The following is a 22,361-nucleotide window of genomic DNA, read 5'->3' on the forward strand; positions in this document are numbered from 1 at the left end:
TGTCTTCAGTCCCCCGCGAGTTTGCGCGCGCTTCACTTTCTAGATCGCAGCAAACACTTTCCCTGATTTTAAAAGCCAGCTTTGCTTTTACTAGGGAAAGGAGGAAAAACCGCTCGCGATGAGCAGGACTCGTCCGCACAAGAACGTAAACAGCCAACTCTCTCTCTCTCTCTCTCTTGTTCCACTGCAGCGTCTGGAAAAACGCGCGGGCGGGGATAGCACCCCCGGGGCCTTCTGAAGGAAGGAAAAAAAACAAACATCGCCGTTTCGTAGGTCCGCTGGCGGGTGCCTTATAAAGAAAGCGGGCCAGGGTGCTGCTCTCCGGATGGATCTCCCTTTCTTAAGCAATTAAGGGGTACTGCTACTGTCTTGAAGACCTCCCTCCCTGGGTCCCCCCACCACCACTCTTTTTTCCTGGCAGACTCTTATTATGGACGGCCAAGCAGAGCTCCAAGTGGGATGAGGGCCCAACTTGAACACAATTTAAGAATAAGCGAGTGCAGCCCAGAGACCATGCAGCCTCCTCCCCTCTAGCCCCAAAGCGTCTCTCGTCCGAGGGGTGGGCAGCAAAGGAAGACAGCGCTTTTGATCGAGGGAATCCCCCCTCCCCCCACTTTTCATTCGTCGGGGAAGAAGGATGAAGCTACTTGGGCCGGGCGGTCGTCCCGCAAAGGGAGGACGGACGGAAGGAATATAGGCTTTTTTTCCTCCCAGATGGGAGCACCACTCCGGGAGCACCGCTTGCTTTCCTTCCTTCTCGCTCGTCCCGCAGGAATATGAGGAAAAGACGGGCACTTCGCGCTTCTCCTTCGCCTCAGGAGATTCTGGGCTGGGTAGCTGGAGGCGTTGCCTTTCGACTCCTCGTGGAGCGAAGATTTGGCCAGCCTAGCCTGCTGATTGGTGGCTTCACCCCCACCCACCCACCCCCTTCTCTTCTTCCAAAGAAACATGTCAGAGCTTTCTTTCCCTGCTACAAACTCGCCTACTGGAAACAGGCACTCCGAGAGAAATTACAAGAGAACCTGAGACCGGCCGCAACCTGACGCTTCCTCCCCGTTTATTGGACGAGTCGTTTAGCTCCGCCTCTCCAGATGGAGCGATTCGTTGTCCGGCGGCCGTGATTCTGCTTTCTCTTAGGTTGGCGCGGCCTGCCAGTCATTTTGAAGGACGGGCTGTTCTTTCTCCATTGGTCCTGCCCCTTTTCTTGCCTCCTCCTCCTCCCCCCCCCTACGCCTATTGATATTATTGGAGTGTTGGAGCGAACGGTTTGGTCTGCAGTCGGAGACTCGCAGGCAGCAAAGACGGAGAGCGAAAAAGCGAACCGGGCAAAGCGAGAAGGGCAGCCGCGAAGAGCTTGCGTGAAGAGCACTGCACATTAAAACACACCGCAGCCGGGAGCCCTTAGATACGCACCGAGCAGCGGTAGCAGCAGCACGAGCCAGCCGCGAGGGCAAGCAGAAGCAAACGCCAAGCGCAGTCTCTTCTCTCTCTCTCTCTCTCTCTCTGAATGTATATGCATAATATCCTTAGCTTGATTTAAACATCTCCAGCTCACGCATCATGGTTTTTCAAACTAGGCTCCCTTCTTGGATTATTTTGTGTAACATCTGGCTGCTTCAGTTTGCACACACGGGGGAGGCACAGGCTGCAAAAGAAGGTAAGATGATGCTGGCCACAAAGTTTATCGCTGCTTTTTCTTTCTTTTCTTTTTGTCTTTTTTTTTTCCTTCTCCCCTCACGCTACGGGGGCTTTTTCGGGACCGTTCTCGAGAACGCGACTTTGCATGCCGCTTCCCTTGGCTCCCGGTGCCATCCAGACGAAAGGAGAGCGTCGGGCACCTTTCGCCCCGTGACGAGCGCCTCTCGCTCATGTCCTCCCTTCACGAAGTGAAACCCCCTTCCCCCCCCACTCCCCCCCCAGGCATTGATCAGGAAGGAGAGATCGGGATCGCGACCCGATTGTGTGTTTTGCATCCCAGACCGCGGCGCATTTTCTGAACTGGGTTAGCTGCGCGAGGGGGCCGCACGTGATTAAAAAAAAAGGGGGGGGGTCTGGGAAGGCTTGGAATCTCCATATACGCCAGTTTACGAGAGCGGTGGGGGAGGAGGGGGGAGAGCTGTGCTGGGATTTTCGGATAGGTTCCTCATACCAGGGTTCATTTAATAGATTGATAGATGAACCCTCTCACCTCTGGAAACGCACCCGGCTACCAGGCGATTACCTCCCGGCTTCCTACACCGCCAGAGTTCGGGATGGGGAGGATTGGGGGACGGGGGTTTTGGTATGAAGCGAGCGACCTGTTCCAGGACTGCAGAGGAGTTTCGGCCCCTAAGAATCTGTCGTCTAAGGGTTAGGGAGGGTGGGAAAGTAAAACTGCTTTTCCTTTGATAGCCACCCGTGTCACCTGTAATGGCCAATAATAAAGGCCATCTGTTCGTTTTGTGCTGGTGGCGTGGTCACATCTCGCAAGGCACGGAGTTTTTTTAGCAAACGCGGAGAGCCCGCGAGTAGAAATATTTGCCTCACGTACGCAGATAACGCCGCGTATCTCTATATAAATACCGCGTTCTAAAGGACGCTGAATGGGGGCATTACGGCCTCCCCACCCTCAATCCGTCGCTCTGTACCTACTATGCTTCTGTGTATAGACCGATCCATCAACGTATTTTTTTTTTATTTTTTGCAAGAGCGTCGGAGCTCCGAAAAAGCCCCATTAACGCCAGATCTGTTTTAAAAGAGACAAGAGCTTTTGAAGGCAGTGTTTCTCGCAATAGGCAAAAGTCGTACGTTTTCTTACTTGGGGAGAATAGAAACGGCGTTAAAGACCGATATAATGAATTGGGCGGGGGGTAGGTTGAGACAGCCCCCTTTCCGCATCCGGAGAGTTATTTTTTTCTCCCTTTGTAAGCCATGGGGAGCATCGAACAAGCACGCTTTCCACTATCAATTGGAAATGGGAAAGAGAGGCTCTCGGAGATGAAATAAAATGGTTATACGTAAAATGGAAGTCCATATGCATGCGTATGCTGGGGAATGGGAATCAAGCCCTCTAGCAAACTTTATCTGAAAGATGAAACCTCTTACCTCGGGAAAGGAGAGGAGGAGGGCAAGAGGCGGCTGAGTAGGGGGCGAGATGTGTGGTGCAAAGGAAGCGGCACCTTCCCTCTGGAGTCCTGGAGTGTCCGTGGGAAGTAATTGAAGGTGTGTGATTTCACATATGCTGTAGTGCTACTTTGAAATCGCCTGCTAATTGAGGAACTAGCTCTCATTTGGATCGAGCACAGAAAAGGAGTTTGTATAGGAACGAGCCCTGATCTCTTGAGAACTGTCACGTTTACCTGTGCAAGGCAGACTCGCAAAACTTTCCAACTTTCGGAGTTGTGCTCGGGCTCTGGATACTTAAGAAGGGTCCCGATCGTCAGTTGCTCGCATCTGCTTTCTTCCTCCTTAGGAAGGAAAAAAAAGTGCCTATGAGAAATAGGAGTTCAGGTGGGTTTTTTTTTTTTAAGAAAGGTTAAGAAGCCCTCGTGAGTGTGTGGTTTTCACCGTGTGGTGATTCCACACTGGGAATCAGAGTTGAGCCAAAGGGCGCTCCCGCTGAATAGGGCAAAGAAGAACGAGATAAGCAAAAAAAGAGGCTCATTGAAGTTACTCCGGCGGCGCTTTTTCCCTCGGGACCGGTATTCGAAGGGACCTGTAGGCGAAGCCCCGGGCACGTCTCAGGTGCTGCGTCGGGAAAAGTGGAGTCAGCGGCGGTGGAGGTGTGTCTGTGAGACGCTCTTTTAGCAGCTTAGGGGAAACGCGGGAACTGGCAGCTTCTTGCAACAGCTCAGACCAGGAAAAAAAGGGGGGAGGGATGAGAAACTCCTCCGCGCTTCGCTCAGCGGGAAGAGGAAGCGCAGTGTGGGTGGAAAAAATGGCTTTCAGACACTTGGAGGTGAGATGCTGCTCTCCCTTTTAACGGGAGGAGTAGCCAGGTGAAACTAGGACTCCCCCAATACTTTCTTGTCTGCTTCCTCTTTGAGAACCTAAGGTCTCCTATGGCTGTGTTTATGGACTGGGTATCTCTTCTTTATAAGCAGACTTCATTCTTCTTTTAGAAGTTCTGTTAACTGACATGGGCACAGAGGCCTAAGTGGGGGAAATTAGTAATAAGGAAGGGTTTCGGGCCACATGCAATGCGACACTCGCTCACTCCCCAAGGAATTCTGAAAGGCATAGCTGCTGCTCTTTAAGCAAATACTCAAGAGGTGGACTGTGGCACTTTAGGTCTGAGGGAATCTGAGATTTCCTCCTGTCCAGACCACTAACCACCATCTGCTCCCTGCGTAAAATAAAGGCATGCATGACCCAAAACTGATCATATGGCTTCCCCTCAGTTTTCAGTCACTGAAACTGAACTGGGGGGAGGAGGGCACTATGCTTTCCTGAGAAAATTAAGCATCTAACATGTTGGGTTATCCTGTCACACTGTGTCTTTTCTGTGTGGTTTTGTTAGAGGAGAAAAAAAAACATGTATCTTCCCTTTTTTGGAAATCAGCATAATAAAAGAATGCATTGCTTTGTTCTAGTGACATTTTGAGATCCTACCATTTGATTTTTGAAGTAAGTTTGGTGTTGGTGCAAGTGTGTGGTGCAGATTTGATAGGATTTATCTTCTACCCACCCCCATTTTCTGATAATGATTTGAGTCCACTGGTTCAAAGGTGTCTCTTCTGAAAAGAAAAAATTCTGCTTAGAACCCTTAGCAGAAACTTTAGGGAACTCCACTGTCAAGAATAAATAAAAGGATTCCTCAGTACTTGCAAAAGACTTCAAGAGAAAGTTGCTGTTCATCTTTCAGTGTCTTAGAAGAGTTCTCCTAACTTTTTCTCAGCACACATTGATATTATTAAAATTATAGTTTTGTGTGTTTAGGAAGATTTAAAAAAAGGTTTTACTTTTCACTTTTAAGTTTTGGAATTGGTTTAATTTGATACTAGATGTGTAAACTATTTAAAAATTACAATTGCTCTTCAGTATGTTTCAAAGGCATGAAGTGGATAAATATGTAGAATGCCTTTTCTTTAGCTGAATTTATTAGCCTGGTTTTTCTTAAGCAATCCAATACATAACCCCTTTATCAATTTCTTTTAGAAACTATTAACACCGTAGAAGGGATCCCTTAAATATCTGGATTAATTAGTGATATAATTATGTAGAAATGATGCTTTTTGTATGAAGCCTAACTTCCTTCACTGAGAAAGCGTAAAATTATATCAAAGGTACACATGAGATTTTCTCAGTATGTTTTCACAGTATGTAAGACTGCAACCCTTTATGCCTATTTGCAGATACTATTGAAATCACTGTAACTCTTAACTTTCATATGCACATGTGATCAGGCTATGTACATAACCCTTTTAAACTATATTATTATTGCTGTTATTAGAGTACTATAAAGTTAATGCTTAAATCCACTCTTGAATATTATTATTATCGAGATTTGTTTTATACAGAGTAAGAATCAAATATTACAAAAATATTTTAAATTTAAAACTGAGAACATCTATATATTTGTTAATAACAGTTATTACTATTGAGTGTAATGCCTGTATATGTTTTATATTAACATTAATTGAAATATTTTTCTTAGAATAGTAGGTGATAAAATGTACCTAGTTATGATGACAAATCAGTGAATAAATATCAGATTAATATAAATGGCTCACAAAATGATGCTGTTGAAATAATATTTTAATTATTAATCTGATTGTTAGCAGTTTCAGCACTAACTGACAGTTTGGGACGTCTTACAAAATAACACAAGTAATGTGTCAACAAAGTTGTACAGTTTTGTTTAGATACATTCTTTGCTGAATAAGTGTGAAAATTGAATACTTACTGATTTACTAACCTTTTTATGTTTATGTTATAAATTGGAGTGAAATGTCAGAAAGTACTGTTACTTTAAATATTACATTTCATTTAGAACAGTACATAAGTTGGTTTACTAATGTAATTTGTGTCATGAAATAAAGGTTGAATAGATTTCATATTAAAAAGTTACTGTTACAAAGACATTACAGAGATCCCTGCCACTTCCTTTACATTTCCTTTGGTTTATATTACCTAGTAAAGTATCCTTGTGAAATCAAGTCACTTTTCAGTATGTTCAGCCAGCTGCTAAGATACTAATTTCTTCTTGAATAAAAACATGGACGCAAAGTAGATCAATGCCCTTAGTTTACAAACAATCAGCCTGAATGTACAATTCTTAAAATACTTTAACACAGATATTTTTTTTCTTTCAGTAATATTGCTGGATTCTAAAGCACAACAGACAGAGTTGGAATGGATTTCTTCTCCTCCCAATGGGGTAAGCATACCATTTAAATCAAAATCCAAAATTAAAATGAGTAGTTTAAATGAACTTGTTCAAAATTCCTTGAAGAAAACTTATGATGAAAAAAATTCTGTTGTGAAAAGCATTGTGATTCAGATATAAACTTATATATATATATATATTCTTAGCTGTTAAAAGCCTTAAACTATGGCATATCTCAAATAACTTTTTTAACCTTGAATAATAATATTTCAATTTTCATTGTTAAAAACAACTTTACTGTTCATAATGTTAAACATTATTTGTATCATTCTATGTAATTAGTATATAATTATATTCTATTAATACATCATTAAAATTTAAGGTTCTTAAATATTATTGTAAAGTTTCTAAACTCAAAGCCAATTTTGCCGGCTTTAAGGCAGAAATTTGTATGTTTAATTCACATTTTTTTCAAAGCAAGGTAATCTTGCGGATTTCTGAAATTATCATAAATAATTGTTTATTGATTTAAATAATTAACTTTCAGACTTGGAATTCATCTACTCTTAGGCTTCATATTTTTTCGACCCTTGTAGTGAAAGGACAGCATAATTTTGAATAATATATAATTATTTCAAAGATTATTTAAGTAGCTATGACATGACTGAGTGCATTAGCTTTAGAAACTGCAATCAAATAAATACTGTATTTTCTAAATTCTCTCTGAAACTTGATTATTTTAACTAGACTTCTACCTATCATTTAGAGTAGTTCATATTAATACAGGTTTTAAATAAAAGTTTATACAATGAAGCCTTTAATCTGGCACTTATAAAGGAAATCTAGAACCAAAAGAAAGTGAATTCTGAGTGGGGATGTAGAAGTGTGACAAATCCTGTAAGTAAAAAGAATGAAAACTTGAAAGTCTGTTAACTAAAAAATAAAAATCATAAAATCAACCCAGGCACTGGGTGGAAACAAGTCTAATGGTTTTTGGAATGTATAAAATGTTAGCTGAATGCTCAAGATGAGAATTAACTTGAGTATTAGCTCTTCAAACGGAAGGAAGTCTTTTAAAAAGAGATTTAGAACAATTTAAGAATAAACTGTAATAGTCCAGCTTTGAAACAATACAAGCATATGCATGGTTCAGAGAGTAAGAGATAAAAAAGTTGAAAAGTAATCCAAATATAAATCAGGGATGGGTAGTGCCTGATAATTGACAATTGTTTATATACTCTATTGTATACATTAAAATATAATATACTTTTAGATGACCAAAATGATGCAATGAAGCGGATAGTTAAACCACTGGGAGGTTTTTTTTTCAGATTTTTTGTTGAAATTTAGTAAGAGTTTATTGATTTTTTTTAAAAAAATGCTATTTTAAAATGTTAAAGTTATTATAATACATTCCCCATAGTTTGGTAACATTTGGTTGTGGGAGCTGCAGAAGATCTGGAAGGTTTCTATTCATTCAGGGTATATGCTATATAGGCAACAGTTCCTTACTGTTTATATTACATTTACAAATATGTCCTATTAAAAACCAATGATCTGATTAATGGTTTGTTTTAATAGGCTTTCCATGGATAATACAGCTCAGTAAAGAAAAAGTCACTATACCTTTAGCATGTAAAATCTATGTATTGTGTTTCGGCAAGCTTTCCTTTAATAGTTGACTTCCTTGATTTATTAATAGTTAAGTGACAAGTAAGAATGAGCATAGTTTTACTGCCTATCATAGTTTATTATTTATTAAGAAATCAGGATTAATGCCTAAAATGCTGATCTCCTTCCCTGTCCTGGTACTGATGTTGCCTTTGTTTTCTTTTCCACCATCAACTACAACTATATTTGATCAATAATGATTAATCAGTAGTAGTTAAAGTTGGAATTATGAAAGTCTTTCATATAAATTGGTGAAGAGATAACCTGGGAAATAGCCATCATTGTCAATGTTTACATTAATGTTGTGATGGCAGTAATGGCATTAAGTAAGCTTTCCTTATTGCTTAAATTACACATTCAGAGTCCTAAATAATCAACTGAATTTGCAAGACATGTAATGTTTAGGATATAATGTAAAATTTACCAAACATTTTTTAATTATTATGCTGCACAATTTTCAGTGGTATATCAGGTAATAACTATTAACTAATACCAGCGAAACATTTGTAAATATAATTCAGTTGAACTCTAGATTCATATAGCTATTTTGAAAACTAACCTTATTAGTGGTTAAATATTTGCCATTTTTGGTAATACAATTTCAGTTTGTTTATATTAGAATGACATCTATTGAAGATTTGAGATTTATTTGAGTAAATTTGAAGTATAAAACTGATTTTAATGTCAGTTAAAATTATTGTCAGTTAAAATTATTACATTTTATTTGAAAATAGATTATTTCAGTTTAAAAAGTTTAATCATGTTACATATAAATCATCTGAAATGTTATGATCATGCAGTGGCTCATACAATATGGCATTTCATAATTTCAGGCTGTTTCAGGAAAAATATAGATATAAAAGTGAATTATAGGAACCTTTTCTCATGTGAATTTACTAAAAAATTGTCAAGGTTCAATTAGCTATTTCTTCACATTTTGGACAAATTACTTTTACTAAGAACAAGAGTAATTTTGCTTATGAACCACCAATCTTATTACTGTTTATTTATTTCTTCAGGGACTATATTCAGTTATGTTTCTTTAATGACAGAACATTCTATAGTGGGCACCAGTTGGGGTGGGAGTGGCAGTTTGGTGGAGTAAAACAGAGAGCAAAGGAAAGTTTTGTTCCATGAACTCCATTTATGTAAAGTTAAACATAAGTCCTTTTAAGTGGAAATAATATGGACCAGGAAACTGAATAGGTCAATTGAATGACTAAAAACCTCCCATGAATCAATAATTTAGATATTGGCTAGTAAATAAAATGGATAAATAGAGAATAAAACAATTAAATCAGAAATGCTTGTCTTTGGGGTTAAGAGGGGAAAAAAAAAACAAAATTACATTTTTTAAAAAAGAAACTTGATAACTGATTTTACATCAATGTTAAATTTCTGACATGATAGTTAGAATATCACATTTCTTGCACAGAAGAGAAAATTTTGAGGGTACATTATTTTCATATATTCCAAGTTGAAAACTATCAATGAAAACTTTCATTGATAGAATTTTATGTATATATGTACAGATGTTGGTCAAAGGCTCCAATAAAATTTACCATGCCATACAATCAATTGGAAACCTATTGTTTTTGGAGCTGGCCAATAGAGTTCCATGTGGTTTTTCTCGCTACCAAATGGGTTTAAATTTTAGTCCTTATAAAATACAGTTGAGACACTATAGAACAATTGTTGGAATGGATTTGAATACTCAACTGAGTTTTTAAACAACCCTTCTTAAGAAGCAGGTGGAAAATGAAATAATTTTTCTTATGTTAAACCATAGGCCTATGCAGCAATAATAGTTTGCCTCAATATTAGAATGCAATCTACTGTTTAGAGAATTGCTAATGCAACATTTTGGAAGTTCTTCCACATTGACCATACTGCTGTCTATGCAGTATGCTAATTTCATATTTTAACATTTTACTTTATTTACAGTCTTTTTGTAGGGTGGATAGATACTGTGGTCACCATATTGGTTGTTCACACTAGAATTAACATTTCAAATTAGGGATGCTTAATACTTGCCACAGTTACATCTGGTCTCTGCCTATAAATTTATTCTATTAGGCATTGGATCATATCATTCCCTTCCATTTTTAAATAGTTTCTCATTCCATGCTAAAAAGAAAAATGTAAGCTGTTAAAACATATGCTCTGGTCACCAGTAGTCAGAAAAAGAACCCTTGATGGCACATAATTTTGTACTTGTATATTTATTCTCTAATTTTTCTTTATTAGAAAAGTTTATTTCCATATGGATAACTATGCCTTTGTGTTCCAGTGGGAAGAAATTAGTGGACTGGATGAAAACTACACACCTATACGAACATACCAGGTATGCCAAGTCATGGAACCCAACCAAAATAATTGGCTGAGGACTAACTGGATCACGAAAGGCAATGCACAAAGGATTTTTGTAGAACTAAAATTCACTCTGAGGGATTGTAATAGCCTTCCTGGAGTCCTGGGGACATGTAAAGAAACATTCAACTTGCATTATTATGAAACAGACTATGACACTGGAAGGAGTATCAGAGAAAGCCAATATGTAAAAATAGACACTATTGCGGCTGATGAAAGCTTTACCCAAGGTGACCTTGGGGAGAGAAAAATGAAACTTAATACAGAAGTGAGAGAGATTGGACCTCTGTCCAAGAAAGGATTCTACCTTGCATTTCAGGATGTAGGGGCTTGCATTGCTCTGGTTTCTGTCAAAGTGTACTATAAGAAGTGCTGGTCCATTATTGAGAACTTAGCAATTTTTCCAGACACAGTAACTGGGTCAGAGTTCTCCTCCTTAGTTGAAGTCCGAGGAACCTGTGTCAGTAGTGCGGAAGAAGAAGCAGAAAACTCTCCTAGAATGCATTGTAGTGCAGAAGGAGAATGGTTAGTGCCAATTGGGAAGTGTATCTGCAAAGCTGGTTTCCAGCAAAAAGGAGACATGTGCGAACGTAAGTAGAAAACATGTTTACATTGTTACTTTTTTTTTGTTACTGTTTTTAACAAATGCCTCTTTAATGGAAGTGTTGCCTTACTTAATTCACAGAAGCCAGAAATTGGAGTGTCTGATGCTAAAGAAACAAATTCTGTTTGGGAATGGAAATCAATAATTGGATGTTGCATTTAGAAAAGCCATGAAAGTAACTGTTAAACTAAACAGTAGTTTACCTTTCCTAATGCTATTACATACAAGCAGTCACATAACGTTTTATAAGAGATAGGCCAAAAAAGCTATTTAGTACTTAATGATTCTTTAAAATAACACTTGAGAAAAATGTGTCTTGCAGAGAGGGTATCATGAATAATCCAAGGATTAGTTGCAGTATATTCAGTAGATAATTTGGGAAACTGGGGGGAAACTTTTAAAAATATAATGTGTTTCTGATTAACATACTGAAAAGCAGCTCAGAATGTAGTATTGATATGAAAGTTAAGGATATGTAGATTTTAAAAAAAGAAAATAAAAATAAAAGGAGCACAATAAATAGTTTCTTTAAACACTCATGTCTGAAATCTTGGAATATAACTCAGGGCTGAAAACAGGCAACAGTAGAATAGAATAGAAAATGGGCAGTATACCTGTTTTCCCCTTTTACTTTTTGCAGTCCTTGACATGCTGTAAAAGTTTGGATGATTTCCTGAGCAGATTTTGAATTAAGACTTAGGAATTGCAAAATATAGAAAGACATTTCTTTTCGTCTGCAAAACCACTTCTATCAGTGGAACCAAATTATTACGGAATCCTTTTCTTTATCTGGAAGAAGGAGATAGAATTTGATCTGAAAGACCTTTTTCAGAAATTACAAGTTCACAAGTTGTGTATAGATATTATTTGTCAAAGACCAACAAAATGTTGACTTTGTGTGTGCAAGGGGCACAGATACACCCCTTTAGAATAAACATTCAGTTTTATTAGATAGGCTGGGGGGGCTGCTTTCCAAGAAATACCAGACTAAATTGAATATATAATAATGGGTTTGATTAGTGTTGCCATGTATGATTTTCTCTTTTTGTAAAGAGAAATTCAATTTACATTAAAACATCAAGTTGATAACATCTGAAAGTCACAGACAGCTGAAGTCTTAGCTTTTGAACTTCTGTCAAAGGTTATGGTTATCTACAGTGAAAAGTAGATGTTTCATTAGCTATTTACCATTTGGTCTGACTGGTGATGGAGGAGACAAGTACGGCATTTTCAGGGAAGTTACCTGTCATGAAACATATTTTCTGTGACATGGGTAGTCCTCTTTTAGCAACCACAATTAAGATCAGAAACTTGGTAAGTGAAATTGTAACACTGCTTATGATCTTATTTCAGCTTTTCTTTTCTTTTTTTTATAGACCAGCAAGGTCATAAAATGCAAGGATTGATAATAAAATTTACTTTTTCATCACTGCTATAACTGCAAATGGTGACTAAACAAAGCAGTTGCTAAATGAGGACTTCCTGGTTTTCTTCATTCTTGCTTTTCAAACTCAAACACTCAAACAAATTTGTTAGCATTGGGTAACAGCTAAATATTAAAAAGGATATTTCAAATATTGAAAAGCTACCCGTGCAAATTAGTTCCATGCCTACATCTTGATTCTGCCTAAAACGTTTGCATAATGCTGCGTGTTCATCAGATTTCATGATGAGAGTTAGGTTTTCCCACCCAATCTTTAATGATTTTTTAAAAAATGATTTTAAAATTTTTTTAATTTTTTTTTTGCAGTGATTAAAATAATGTATAATGGCATTTTAAACATTATTGTTTAGGGGAAAAAAACTTGTTAGAATTAAAAGTTAAGGCAGAAGATTGATGGAGATACAGCTGTTATGATTAGAATTCAAGTAAATTGTTTATTAAATAGGGTTCTTAATGTTAAACTTCAGTGATGTTAACTGAAGCATTAAATGATAACTAGCAGTTGAGTGTCTCTCTTGTGTTCATTTTGTAAGAATGCTTCTCATCCCGGCTTGCTGCCAGAGAAACTGCTAAAAGAATATATTCTGTTGGAAGTGTTCCAGAATCGAGGGGGGAGGGTTTCCTATCATTTCTGTTCTTTCAAAATGAAGATTTATTTTACATTTGTTGTGAGAAATACATGATTAGTAACTACTACCTATATTAAAAATGTAAGCTGACGAAAATTTGAGGCACATATCTTTCATTAATTCCTTGGCTCTTATACTTAGGACTTTCTCAGTGATAGCATTAATGTTTAAACAGGTGGTTACAAATGGATACTATATAATGATAGCATTCATGGTGAAACTGGTAGTTTGAGACAATCATAGGATCAAATTTGTTATAAACCTAATCCTACTATTAATTCAGTGGAATATTTTGTTTTTGTAAAACTTGTAGAACGCATCCAAAAATCAAATCGTTCTGTGATTTATTTTAGTCTTTAATTGATTTGTAAGCTTTGCGTTTTATATATAATATTTTTACTCTCATATAAAATATTTATGGATCATGTAAAAATGAATGTTTGCACTGTAGTTCTGACTCTGACATTTTAATTTCCATATATATTTACCCAGATCTACATATATTTCAAAGCAGGTTTTTGAATTTGCAAAATTAATAATATATTCTGAGAAAAAAAAAAAACACACACACCCAAAGAGCCTGATTTAAACTTCTTCTCCCAAAAAGAGTAATTAATATCTTAACTTTTGATGTTGCAGAATGTAATATTGTCCCTAATCCTAGATGGATTACAAAAGAAAATCTTTTATTTGTAATTTCTTTTTATGAATTGGCTAATAAGTAAAATGAGTCTAAAACTCAAGTACATTTCAGTAAATTATATATATGTGTGTGTGTGTGTGTTTAGGATAGTTGTTCAGAGAATTAGTTTTGCAATACTCTTGTTTAAATATTTATAAATTGCAGATTACCAAACATTCTAAGGAAGTTTCTAAATTATATGAATAATATCAAACTAAAATATAAAATATATTTGAAAATCCTGGTTAAAAGCATATTTTCAAAATTTATTGGAAAGCTTTGTTAAAGGCTTAAAACAGCATTAATTTCAAGTTTTCTAAAGGAAATATGATCTTTTAGCAAAGAAGGAACAGCTAAAATTAATTACATGATTCCAACCTGTCTCCATATGAAGTCACCAGCAACCAAGCAAAGGTGTGTAGAGTATTAATAAATAGTAAAGATTGAGCAAATATTAATGTACTCAGATAGCTCAGATGTAACATTTGTTTTATTCCCACAGTTTTGTATGTCACTAGAATCAAATCAACAGATGTTAATGTTGCTACAGTATATTTTTTCAGGGTGCTGTTGTGCTATATAAATCATTGCTGGGTACAGTGTGTTATAGTATGCAGAGAGCATTAGCTTGTGCACCACAGCATTTACACAAATTTAACCATTTTGCATATAAAACATTGTGAGATAAAACTTAAATTTCACATTCACTGAAAGTATTGAAGGGAGTAGATAGATATTCAGAAAAGGGATTTTTTTCTGTCTTTGATTTATCTATCAAATTGCAACTTCTGATATATATTTCACCATATTAATTGTGCTATTTTGTCTCTTGCACTTAAACCTTTAAGGGTTTTAATGGCCAAATATGTATAAGCTATACTGTAGAAATTTTTTTGCAGATTTTTTTTTTCAAATGCAAATTAGAACTTTTTGTTTAGTATTGCATCTATCTAATAAGATATGCACTCTAATTTCTTGGACTTTTGCCCAGTCATTACAGTATCCCTTCCTCCCTCATTCTCTCTCTTTCCTTCTCTCTTTTTTAGTGAAACGGTAGGAAAGAAATGGCACCATTAAATTAGAAGGAGCTTACCTGATATGAATAGATTAAGTAAGATAGACATATTTCTGTTATTGATAATAGTAGTGTTTCTAGAAGATATTTCTGCAAATGTAATTGTTAAATAAATTGAAATTTGGGGAAATACTGTACCCTAAGAATACTTTCTTGCTGGTAGAACTCTCATTGTACTATATTCTATAATATATAATTAACATAAAGAACATAATGTTAAAATTAATGAATTGTTTTTCTTGAATAAAAAACCCGATGCTCCATTCTTTTGTTATTTAAAAATGAAAATAATATTAAATTGCTCATACACAGTTATAAAATACTAGGCTGTTCATGACCCATCGGGTCATTGTTTTAGTTGTGTCATCATTTCACAGATAATTACTTACCTACACAGATCAATAGAATGACCATGGGTGGGCAAAAAAGCAGTAGAAGAGAGAGCCATTTCCATATTTCTTCTGGCTTCCCTACTGACTTTTCTTGTGGAAAGCTTGTAGGGAAAGAGTAATGGCAGGAAAAATCGCAACATGCTGGATAAATCTCACCACCCAGGCACTGTCTCTCCAATCTCTCTGTGCACATGCCATGTTGGGCACTTACATATCCTTGTGCACCTTCCCCAACCCATATAACAACCTTGTACACCCTCCCTCATCTACGCTACATTCTTGTGCACTTTCCCAGACTTACATCCTTGTGATCTTGCCCAACTGCTCTACTCTTGCCCACCATTGCTGACCGTTGTCACATCTCTCAGGCACCCTCTTACCTCCCCTCCCAACAACATCCACTTAGATGCCTGCTGGCCTTCGACTTGCAACTTCCCACCAGCTTCCCCACTGACTTTGTACTTTGCTTGGGGGAAACAGGAAGTTTTGAAAATGACCATCAGGTGACCACAGCAGTGCATTGGTGTTGGTACAACTTTTTCAAATTTCAATCCCATGGGAGTAATGGGTCTTAGATTTGGGGCACATTCTGTAAGTTTGCAAATTTGTGGCACTTTGGTTTGACAATAGTCACCCTATAATGTACTGGTTCCCTCAGTTGAAGGTTACAAACAGACAGACAAAAATGTTTTAGTAATATAGAGATTTCATATATTTCAATTATTTTTTTTCAGTGTGCATGAAATTAACTTGAGCATTTCTGTTTTACTTCTTGATTTAAGCTCTTTGCTTGTTGTCTTGTCTGAACAATTTTTAACAATTCTGCTCCCTCTTGCATGTGAGAGCTCTTCAGATTTTTTAGAATATTTTAGTTAATAAAGAATTTTATTCCTATAGCTAATTAGTTGGTAGAATGGATGTACCTTCCATGTATCTGAACTGGGGAGTCTAAGTGGAGGTACAGTTCTGCTCTTTAATGCCAACCAGAAAAAAGAAAAAGAAATGATATTCTGAAACACGATGATTGAAAGAATCAACTTGGACCATGCAAATTTCAATATACAGTATATGAAATTAGATTTTGGGATACCTCCTAAACAAGATGTGTAGTTGTCAAGGAACATTTTACGGACTTGGAAATTTGGTTTTTACATGGAACTAACAAACTGAGATCTGCATCTATACAAAGAACCTGCATGCACATATAAATGGCATATAATTCGTCTTTATGATGTGCTTGTGCTATAATAATTCTGTCTTAAAATAAGCTTTGTTACTCCATGTTCAGACAGTATATGAATATTAACTATTCCTCCTTTTATTTCTCTGTTTAGAATTGCTTATCTTCCTTTTAATCAGCGGAATGTTACATTCAGTAGTTCTTTACAGTTCCAGGTTCATAATTGCAACCTAACTTATCAAAACACTCGTTTTTCTCTAAAAGAGTCAGTGCATCAGCTTTCCTTTAAATACAAATTGTGTTAAATATTTTACTCATTTTTGTAATATTTATATTAAATAGAAATCCTCATATCTGTAATACTTTGGCTATTATTTTAAAGAAAATTATTTTAAATTTAGAATAATTTAAAAAGGGTTTGCTGTAAATATAGGTACGTATACTTTTAAATAAGTGTATTGTATCTGTGTGTTTGTGTGTGTGGATTATGATGCATTGAACTAAGTGGCAGAGAGCCAGTACGGTACGGTTATGTTACATTTCTTACTAGCAACCAGGAGATCATGAATTGGATGATCTCACTCTCAGCAGTAGGAAGAAGGTAGTGACAAACCATTGAAATTATTGCCAAAAACCCCCTGATGGATTTATCCAGGCTATTTCCATGAGTCAAGACTGACTTGAATGCATTTTTAACATGTTTGTTTGCTACCTATCTTGCCACAAGGTGACCCTGGATGGCATACAAGGTTATATATAAATTATGCCCAAAATTATGGCAAAAACATGGAGAGGGAGGATTCAGAGTGTGCAGGAGATGAGATGGGTCAATCAACCACCTCCAGCCTGATGCTCCTCCATGGAGTCCCAAGCCAAATATATGATCTTTGTGTTTCGCTTTTATTGTGTCCCCACCCCCCACAAAATAGAATGATAAATGCAATAAAATGTTTGTTGAATATGGACATATTGGTATTAAATCTGAAATGTTATGAATTGATCTATTTTCATATTGATGTGCTGCAAGTGGTAAAGTGTTATTTCTGTAAGTTAGTTACTTACTGAATGACTTTAGTGGCTTTTGAGAAGTCAATATTTCCAAGTTTTCCAGCATAACATGAATAGATGTAAAGCCTTCACTAGTAGTAAAAGTCCAGAGGAGGCATTTGGGAGTTCTACAAGGGAACTTCCAACTTTTATTTTGAGGGGAAAGCCCTTCACGACCTCCTCTCATCTCACAGTAAATAGGAAGAGACACACAACGGCTGCTATATGCTCCAGTAAAAGAGAGACATTGTTCTGACTTGACAGTCAATAGCTAAGAATACCCATTACTATCAACATATTATGGAAAATAATATGAGAAATGCTTGGTAGAAAAGGATTTGGGAAGGTGACAGTAATGATTTTCAATTGTTTGTTCTTTTTCCTATTAAACACAATTATTTTGTCACTTTATTATTTTTCAGCTCTATATTTCTTGCTGCAGTTTGCTGTATTATATAGTATATAGTAAATCACTCAGTCTTCTCCAATGCTATGTGGAAAAGTGAATGTTCACCACATAATCTTTAAGTATACACCAATGGTTCCCAAACTTTTTCACTCCATCAAAAGCTCTACTTTCCCGACATGCCTGCGGGGGCGGTGCCTCACAGTGGCGGCAGCAACATGTTGGGAAGCTCTACTTTCCCAACGTGCCACTGCTGCCTGCCCTGGGCTTCCTCAACCTTGCCCTGTACTGGCTCCAGGAAGGAGGGAACAGCACCGCCCTCTATGACGCGAGTGTCCTGGGAGAGGGGGCAGCTTGGGAGGCTGATCCCTGGTGGGAGGGGCAGCCTGTGAACTTGTTGTTGGGCACGGCAACTACAAAAAGAGGGTCAGGCTTGGCTGAGTGGGATCCTGGATATTGGGCATGTGGTCAAAGCCCCCCTTCCTCTGCCTCCCCCTAGGTGATCCATGGATGCCATTGACTATTGCACCAGAGCAGTTCAAGGGGCTCAATGGGGTGAGCCTGTGGAGCCAGTGCCTCAAACAACTCCCTGTCACTTCTTAGTGCCCCCCAAGACCTTCCCCCAGGAGGTGGTACCGCACACTTTGGAGACCACTGGTATACACCCTATGCATTTCCATGCTACTCTATTATATAGTGCTAATTAGGCTAAATAAAGTGAAAATAGAAGAATGGAATAAAACATAGAGTATCCAATTTCAAGGAATTTGGAATCATCTGTTATTGATTATATCAACAGTTGCGATAATCAATTTTTAATTGCTTTCTCAGAACCAAAATATACTGTAGTTCATGATATTCCTTTGTGATTCCACCCCCACCCCCCACTTTTGACATTAAGGAACATCTTGTCTATTTGCCTTTATGTGATATTTTAATTTTTCAATGCTGTGTTCTTTCACTGTATTTCTGAGCTGTCTGTTCTGAACTGATGGAAAAACCTAAGTAAAAAAATAGCAATGAACAACTGGATTATATGAAGTAAAATGAGCAAGTGTACATTGTATACTAATTTTCTTCCTTCTTTTTTAAATGAAGGAACTTCACAAAATTCAAAAAAATGTTCCAAATCAGATCATTTCACAGTAAGAAGTGAACTAAATGAACAGAACCTTACTTACTGCAACAAGTACAGTGGGACATTAGTACTCATTGTTAATTGGTTCTGAGAGGTGTGATAAGTACCAAAAATGAGGAGGACCTGACTATTTTTTCACATAAGGAATAATGTAGTGAGTCACAAGGCAGCTAACACCAACAAATTCTAACTTGTGCATTGAGTACCAAATAATAAGTACTGGGACAAAATGTTTGTTAAAATGCAAATATCAAATTTGATTAGTTTCAAAGCAGTTAAGTAACAAGGTACCACTGTATGATTGCGAGGATTTTTATTTCCTGAAAACTACTGTTACATGTAATCTAATTGTGGATCATTAAAATGACAAATGCTTCATTTGAGTTACACAGAATGGATTTTGGGCTGAACCTCTAGTGTAGCAGTTTCCCAAGGTTTCTCAAGGTTTTTTTTTCCAGATTTTCTTCTGTTGCTGATATATGGCAAAACAACAAACAATATCAGTACTATTTCTGGAACTCTTAAAAACTCCAGAAATATTTGGTCATAGGAATTGCTTAGAAAACAAAATGGTCAGCGCAGATAAACTGAAGTGATTCAGAACATTGATATATACAGAAGTCCTAAGGATGCTAGAGGAGAACCTTATTAATTTGCTCTAGAGTGAATGAGTTTCTAGATTGTCCCACTTTGTGACCACACAGCCAATATGATGTTCTTTACAAGTTGGAACATTGAGCCTGACCAATTTGTGGTGAATGAAGGGGTGGGGGGGAAGCTGGCAAAAGAAAGAATGAATTTGAAAAGGGGCTACATTTTTAACAGAAAGAAAATCAGATATTTTCTGCCAATCTACCCCAATGGTAAGAGAAGAGCCAATATTATGAAGAAAATGTATGATAGTGCATTCAGATTTAGTAAGTGCAAACTATGGAGAGATTGCACTTACTGAATTTGAATGCACTATCATACATTTTCTTCATAGTATTGGCTCTTCTCTTACCATTGGGGGTGGCATATTTTGGATCCATTCATGGAGATTATATGCACTGGAATCTTATCAAATGTCTTGGGCAGTGGGACACAAAATATAAATATGTTTGTCAAGTTTTAAGTTTTTTTAGGAATTTAAATTATGTACAACTTTTTCATATTATTGTTCAATTTTTATATCTGCTAATACAGTATAATACAGTTTTTTGTAGTTTACTTCTGAATTATGTAGATGTTACATTGAAAAGAATACTTCTTCCTAAGACTGCATGTTTCATATATTGTTTTTTCTTGGTTTAAAAAATTGCACATTTAAACAAGGCCTATTATATCTTTACAAAACTGATAACAGCCTTTTCCCCTATGTGTTTGTTTAGAACATTAGAACATGCCAATATTCTAGGAGGTTAAATAATAATACCACAGACTTGTCTTATGTAATACCACTGACTTTTCTTTCCTCTTCAAAATAAAAGTACCCATATTTTTTACAAATGGTGTAGAATATAAAGTTTTGTGCTAAGTTGTCTATGTAGATTGTTTAAAGTACTTAAGGTAGCATAATTATATTTAGGGTAGGAGTCATAGTTACCTTGGAATTTGGAATATAAATTTTCATGTCAGATGTTTTCAACAGCAAGATTGTATTCCTAAATTGGAAAACTAAATACAATTGCATACAAAATGTCTATGGAGATTCTCAGTCATCCAGGTCATGGTTAACCCAAAGATGCTTTTTCAAGAAGCAACTGGACTTTCTGGTTTTTCTTTGAAGATGTTTCATTTCTCATCCAAGCTTTTTGGATGAGAAGTGAAATGTCTTTTTTGAAAACCAGAAAGTCCAGTTTCCTCTTGAAAAAGCATCTTTGGGACAATTGCATACAGAGAAACTTGCTGTACCCTTAACATATACAATAACATTCACTTTTCTTTTCCTATAATCCTTTTAACATCTCTGTACTGCATAAAAGAAAATACAGGTCTTTGTTTTTAATGTTAGATTTTTGGAGCTACATACTTGAATGTTTATGTTTAATTTTAGAAGATACAGCACATTCATTATTAATTAGCTCTGAACCAATAACATACATCAGATGCTTGTCAAAAACAAGGTTAGGAAAATATTGACATTGATTGATGGACATGCCATGTCACTACATACATCATTTGGGCGTGAATATACTGGTATTGTTTGGGCATCGTTAGGGAGTGAATCTATTGGGTATGAATATGGGTATTTATTTGAGCATGAATCCAATGCAACAGGCTCCAGAGATTTGACAATAGTTTTTTTTGCCTGAGTTATCCAAGTATAAATAAAATTTGCCTGAAACTAGAAGTTTATAAAACCATTGTCCTCTGTTAAGAAAAATGTATATTTTACTTGGCAAATGAAACCAAACATAGAAAAATGAGAATCCAGGGCAGAAATTAAATATCTATGAAACAGAGTAATATAGATGTGCAGAGAATATATTTGATTCTGTGTTTCAATTTTACTTTTTAAATGGAGCAGGAACCAGGAACATTTTTTTTTTTTTTGGCACGGACTTTGGAAAGAATGCAGTCCACAGGTACTGTGCTGTCATCATGGAACTTTCCTTTCTTATAATATAGTATTATAGTTGGCATCGGACATTTTAACCTATCAATTAAGGATCTCTCTGGATCAATTAATTATAACTTGAAAGAACTTGCACCTCTTGAGACAGCCTTTATTGCTGTGCTTTGGAGCTAATCACTCAGTGAACATCCGTAGAAATCATGCAATGACAGTCTGCAGCTGGCCATTCACTTGCATAATTATCAGATGCTTTCAGTCCCCTGAGCCTGGTCCTCAGAACATCTCTTGAAGTCCTTAGGGACTGATTTTCCTCAGTGCCACAGGTTTCTAATTTAGGAGCATTGCTTTGCATGTGAGGTCAAGGGCTATTATTACAATCATGTTAAGGATTCATAATCTTGTGTTTTAGACTTTCTGTTCCCGTGTGAATAAGTGATCTGCAAAACTATCTAAATGGCTTCGATATCTTTTCCCTTTCCAGTTAGATGAGTCCATTATACTGAGCAATGTAAATTGAACAAGGTGCCAGTGTTTTATTAGTTTGATTGTCTTGCTATATTAGCAGACTATATTAGGACTTTTTCCTTCTGTCCTCAAATATTGTAAATGATTTTACCAAGCAGGCAAACCATTTTTTTCTTTCTGTATTCTAAAAAATTTGTAATGTACTGGTAAACTTTGATTTGCCACTTCAGAATTGTGTTAATGCTTAGGAAGGTATGTAACAGTAGTCCTATAATGTTCCAGAATGTCCCTATTGCTCTGCTAAAGGGCAAGAAAACAAAATAATGAAACTTAAAAAAAACAAAATAGCAACTTCAAAGCAAATACAACTTCACTTCTAAGAGTCTCAGTTTAC

At 36.6% G+C, this 22,361-nt stretch overlaps 1 protein-coding gene across 4 annotated transcripts in view; it reads left to right on the forward strand.

Annotated features, from left to right (window-relative positions):
- Positions 1-953: 953 nt before the first annotated feature.
- Positions 954-22,361, forward strand: part of EPHA7 (EPH receptor A7) — a 175,327-nt gene continuing 153,919 nt past the window's right edge. For 2 of the 4 annotated variants that reach the window (XM_026726711.2, XM_026726712.2), the window contains exons 1-3: positions 954-1,657; positions 6,294-6,358; positions 10,269-10,938. In XM_026726711.2, the coding sequence (XP_026582496.1) occupies positions 1,561-1,657; positions 6,294-6,358; positions 10,269-10,938 (832 nt within the window). In that variant the 5' untranslated portion in view covers positions 954-1,560. The remainder of the gene's footprint in view (positions 1,658-6,293; positions 6,359-10,268; positions 10,939-22,361) is intronic. The other 2 variants (XM_087914084.1, XM_087914088.1) reach the window with 2 other exon arrangements.

The sequence above is a fragment of the Pseudonaja textilis genome, chromosome 1 (assembly GCF_049901715.1).
Source record: "Pseudonaja textilis isolate UNSWEBS1 chromosome 1, rPseTex1.2, whole genome shotgun sequence".
Taxonomy (NCBI): Eukaryota; Metazoa; Chordata; class Lepidosauria; order Squamata; family Elapidae; genus Pseudonaja; species Pseudonaja textilis.